Source organism: Pectinophora gossypiella, chromosome 25, assembly GCF_024362695.1.
Source record: "Pectinophora gossypiella chromosome 25, ilPecGoss1.1, whole genome shotgun sequence".
In the NCBI taxonomy this organism is placed as follows: domain Eukaryota; kingdom Metazoa; phylum Arthropoda; class Insecta; order Lepidoptera; family Gelechiidae; genus Pectinophora; species Pectinophora gossypiella.
In genome coordinates this window covers 5,616,839-5,622,441 of record NC_065428.1, presented here as the reverse complement: position 1 = coordinate 5,622,441, position 5,603 = coordinate 5,616,839, and the positions used below count along the sequence as shown (strand labels likewise).

General features: G+C 36.9%; 1 protein-coding gene across 1 annotated transcript; it reads right to left on the bottom strand.

Moving 5' to 3' along the window:
• LOC126378146 (uncharacterized) lies at positions 1 to 5,603 on the bottom strand. The gene is made up of 3 exons (XM_050026335.1): positions 5,452 to 5,603; positions 3,467 to 4,407; positions 1 to 216 (listed from the first exon to the last, which is right to left on the bottom strand). The coding sequence occupies exons 2-3, from the start codon at positions 4,405 to 4,407 to the stop codon at positions 114 to 116; spliced, it is 1,044 nt and encodes a 347-aa protein (XP_049882292.1). The 5' UTR covers positions 5,452 to 5,603; the 3' UTR covers positions 1 to 113.

Here is a 5,603-nt window from a genome sequence, read left to right as displayed (position 1 = left end):
TTACTGTGAAGAAAAAAACATTTAATTTTATTTAGCAATAATAATGAAAATTGTGAAGAATAACAAGTGAAATAATTGAAAAGTATTAACAAAATGAGCATTATTATTAAAGTTTATTCCTCGTCGTCTTCTTCCGTAGCTTCGGTGGTGGAAGTGGTTGGTGATCTTTTTGGCTTGCGTTTCTTCGCGTTGTGTCTCTTTCCTTTTTTGCCAGGCCTGGTAAATTATTAAGTAACATTATCATCAGTTTTAATCTGTTAAAAATACTATGAGGAAAGGAAGCCATCTGCTACCTTACACCGTTACCTAGCTGACCGGGTTGCATCACCCTAAGACGACGATAACTAATCCACCTTTACGTAGGTATTTTTAAATTTAGAATTTACATAATACTAATGTTCATTGTTCCCAGACTTAAATATCCAATTTAAAAAAAAATGTACCTTCTTATTCCAACGAGCAATCAGAACTATTAATATTCATGCAAGTTATCTTAAAAATAAATGGTTGCCTTTCTTTATTACTGACAATTTATTATAGACCATAAAAAACTTAGAATGCCGAAAAGACGACAACCCTAACACAGCTAGTAGGTAAGTATATAAAATAATAAAAAAATCGTTAACAACCATTAATCAGCATCAAATAAGGTAGAAATTCTTTATTTTATTTTTTAATTGTTATAAGACATCTATAAGAGACTTGAACAAGACATATCCAGAAGAGATAATAATGAGCTGAAAACTGAAATGTATAGTTTGAAGCCTCACGATAGACATACAAAAAGCAGATGAGCAAAAAATTACTGGTGATCCATAGTTGTTCAGGACATTAAAGGCTTCTTCTTCTATTGTGTGGGTTGTGAGGTGGATCCAACCCCAACCCCATCAACCCTGGTGTCAGGGTTATTATTGAGCCGCCAAAGGCCCCTAACATGGCTCATGTAACGACTACTTATAAATAGTAGCCGGGACCAACGGCTTAACGTGCCTTCCGAAGCACGGATCATCTTACTTTCGGACAATCTGGTGATCAGCCTGTAATGTCCTAACCAAACTAGGGATCACAAAGTGATTTTTGTGTCCCCACCGGGATTTGAACCCGGGACTCCCGGATCGTGACCACAGAGGCCGTTAAAGGCTGATCATCCGATTGTCCTTAAGTAAGATGATCCGTGCGTCCGGAAGGCACGGTAAGCTTTGGTCCCGGTTACTACTTACTGATGTAAAGACGTAGTCGTTATATGAGTCATGTCAGAGGCCTAAGGCGGCTCAATAATAACTGTGACACCAGGGTTGGTGAGGTTGATAATCCACTTCACAACCCATACGATAAAAGAAAAGGAATCAAAGAATTTGAATGCATTATGATCGAAATTGAGTAAATAACGATGAATAGACAAGTCTTCTTATTCCGTATATTAATAGTCAAGAGGAGCTCGGTGGCGCAGGAGGAGCTCTGTGGCGCAGCGGTTAACGCGCTCGGTCTGCGATTGTTGAAGTAAAGCAACTTCGCAAAGGCCGGTCATAGGATGGGTGACCACAAAAAAAAAGTTTTCATCTCGAGCTCCTCCGTGCTTCGGAAGGCACGTTAAGCCGTTGGTCCCGGCTGCATTGGCAGTCGTTAATAACCATCAATCCGCACTGGGCCCGCGTGATGGTTTAAGGCCCGATCTCCCTATCCATCCATAGGGAAGGCCCGTGCCCCAGCAGTGGTGACGTTAATGGGCTGATGATGATGATGATGAGACAAGTCTTAGTAGCAGTTACTCGAACACACGGTAAATAGTCTAGATATTTTAAAGACAAACAGACCGAAATTATGGAATGGAGATACGTCGTCAGGTGGAAACGGAACATGAATATTGAGTATGCTATAATATGAGCTGAAAAAACACTCAGCCAAATGCTAGAGAGCAAAGAATCAAAGACGTTAACATCAAAAGACGATCAACAAAATATGAAAATTATAAAGTAGGAAGTTTAAGAGCAATAATCACAAATCAGCGACCAATCAGCTCCCACACATCAAAAGTAAGATGTTAGTCGCAGTTACCACTTGTCTTGAACATATCATTACAATCCCACCTTTTAGTGGTAATTATTCAATCAAAAATAGGTGTGCTTGTCATCCCAATAATATGTGCTGGCCAATGTTTTAGGAAGGTCCACCAATTTCCTTTAGAGCTGCTTGGTGGTAGAGATGAAGGCAAAGGTTTGGTAGATGCGCTTTCTGAAGGCAATGATTGCGCAGGAGATGTGCCCGATAATGGCACTACGTACACTCTATACTCTTCTGTATCTGATGGATTTCCTTCCTTATTTATTGCCGTTCTTTTTGTTGTACGAAACGTACTCGTTATGTAAACCTTGGAATTATATGCAACCGATGGAAATGTTGCTGAATCATCATCAGAATCTGTACTATACGGAGAAATAAAACATAATGGTTGTTTTAAATAGTATAATGTCACTGTCACAGGTTAGTCATTAAAGGTTATCAGTTTTAACTAATTACAAATTGTTATCGACATTATTCTGCACATGTACCTAAGTATGTTATAGTATTATTTGTTACTTACTATGCTGGTTCTATGTTGGACTGGGAGGGAATAAAAAATGAAAAACCATACAACGCGTTCAGCTTGCTCTCCCGGCCTAGTTGTGAAAAGCTAAAGACGATAAACAGCTTAACGTATAATGTTCAGATTTTTTACACAAAATGGTTTTTGGAGTGCCCTTTTCAGGTCCTTAAAGAAAATAGAACCATAAGAGGAATAACTAAAAAGATTATCACAAACCATAAATCGGGAAGCTTTGATATCACATTTTATTTAGAACCGTGACACTCTAGCTACCCTAGTAGAGATCAAAAGCATGAGTTTACGTAATACGAACTCAATGAGAAGTTTACACACGATAGGTTAGCAGACATTAAATTAAAGTCAACTGAACAGGTGCACTTCTAACTAGATATGAAACCAGTTATGCATCTAAATTTAACTGTTAATATATACAGTTAGTTATATAGAGCGTAGATTGGTTATACATTATGATTCATTTGCTTAGTCCATAATCTTTTCGTTGAAAACTTCGATCATTATATTTATGTGATTATTATACGTATACGATCGAAGATTGAAAATTGACTCGTCTATAACAATAACTTCACCTAATGCTGTGATTACATTTCCAAATCGAAATCTTATCTTTTCTCTGAATATGGATTTAAGTCCTTGTGAATTTATGTTTTATGCTGCAGATTTAGTAATACAATGTGCAATTTAAAGTGTGCTATCTTCATCCATCAGAAAGGGAAGATTTAAGATTCACTATACAATAACGAATGAGCACTCACTACAAACAATTGCATTATAAACAAGTAACCAATGCACCTTATAGGCGAACAGCAACTTTATTAACAACAACACAACACACAGAATATTTTTAGCACATAAATAACTTACTGAGATTCGTCCTTTTCAATTGTCGCTGACTTAATCGGTTCATACATTTCATATTGCTTGCAAGGATTCTTTTCATACGCGTTGAATTTTAAAATGGCTCCTTTCACACCAATCAAGACGTTGTCGGCAGAATCCATAGCGAACGAGTTGACCCCAGTTACATTGAAAGATCCTATGTGCTTGGCGTTAGCATTTTCAGGATCTACAGTGTAAAGGTTACTATTTTCATCCATAGCAAATACCTCATCAGATCTACTGACGAAGACTCCCGTCATCTTATCACTAGGTAGACCTTTGATTTTAATAGGAATTGTATAACCATTCTTCAGGATATAAGACGTTTTGGTAGCAACAAAGTATATGTTATTTCTAGTATCCAAAGTCAGACCGTGCCCGTTAGGAATGACAGAGAATGTCTCCTGTTTCTGTCCATCATTCGTGATTTTCTGCACTCGGTTTTGTGGCCATGTTGCTATGTACATAGTATTGCCGTCGCTAGAAACTGCTATATACATGACGTCTTCACCTAGAGCTGAATATAATTCTACACTACCGTCTTCCTTGTATTTATATACACCGTTATCTGTAGCTAAGTATACAATATCGTTGAGGTTATCAACAGTAGTCGATTGGCCTAGTCCAGCAACTTTGATAGTCTCAAATTCGCCACTGGGATGAAGTACTTGCAGGGTCATTCGCATTTCCTCGCTGATCAACGTGAAGAATATATTCCCGGTTTTCCAATGGATGCTCAAGTCAGCTGGAATTCCAGTTACGTTCTTCTGGTCTTCTAAGGAGTAGAAATAATTGTTGAAGTTGAGAAGACTGCTGCAGAACTGTTGATGGTAGTTTCGTTGGGCCAATCTCTCGCGTGTCATTATAGGCGTCGCGTGAATCGATAACGCCATCGGGAATAGAATGAGTATTGAAGAAAGATCCATCTGTAATGCGAAGAATATGAATGTCAATATCATTATTTTAAGGCTTTTTAAGTTTCTGGTTAAAAGAATAATGAAATGAAGCATAATCGTTATGTATTTGAAACATTATGACTTCTGCTGACAAAATATCCTGAGAATTTGGTTTATCTGGTATAAACTAAACTAGAGTTATGAGGGTTCAAAAAATCGACGAAACTTTTCGACGAAAGGTAGGTTAGTTTACTTAGAATGGAGTTTGCTATTTACTTTTATTTATAAAAGCTAAAACTAAAGATTAGTGTGAAAGTTTAAGAAATATGGACACTTTAAAAGTTTCCATATTTTCAAACTCATAAAGTCGAATTCTGTGGTTTTTCCAACGAACCACCAACTATATAATCACCACTGCTAATATACAATACAATACAAAAAATCTTTATTGCATATGTGAATACAACATTAAAAAAGTTACAAATGTGAGAAGAGAAGTAGAGTCAGCGGCATTATTGCAAAATATTAATTTCTTCCAGGCAACTTTATGGTGAAAGAACTTGCAAAATATTGGACGGTGTAAGTACATACATAAACTCACGCCCGTAATCCCTAATGGGGTGGGCAGAGCCGCAAGTAATCAAACGGTGTAAGTATAAGTTTATAATGCAATAGGGTAAATAAATAATGATTGGAGGTATAAGTAAATAATGAAATAGGGTAAATGAACACAAAACGGTCTACATAATAAACAAAATAAGTACCAATACCAATAAGTACCACTCATCTCCCTAGCATTATCCCGTTTTTAAAGGGTCCGCTTACCTTACCTGAAGATTCGACAGGTCCAGTTTTTTACAGAAGCAACTGCCTGTCTGACCTTCCAACCCGTGAAGGGAAAACCAGCCCAATACAGGTTAGGTCACATACCTCCGAAAATGCATTTCTCGGGTATATGGGTTTCCTCGCGATGTTTTCCTTCACCGCTGATCACGTGATAATAATTTATGATCCAGTAAGTACCACTAAATAATAATTATAAGTATCTACCTTTAGTTAAATATCAATAAATACCTTTTTAATTTATTCTTCAATCCTTTTATTAGTTAATTGAGTATAATTTTTTCTTGTCACTTCACTCACAGCTATCAGACTTCCTTACATCGTAAGCCAATGCGCACTGTCACATTTATTATCACAAGTTTCTATATATACTTTATCATTGT

What these genes read in the sequence shown, in the direction of transcription:
- LOC126378146 (XM_050026335.1), bottom strand. Translation starts at nt 4,407, where the DNA reads ATGGATCTTTCTTCAATACTCATTCTATTCCCGATGGCGTTATCGATT. An exon ending in ATTGAAAAGGACGAATCTCA is followed by an intron (nt 217 to 3,466) that starts GTAAGTTATTTA and finishes ATAATTTACCAG; the next exon opens with GCCTGGCAAAAAAGGAAAGA.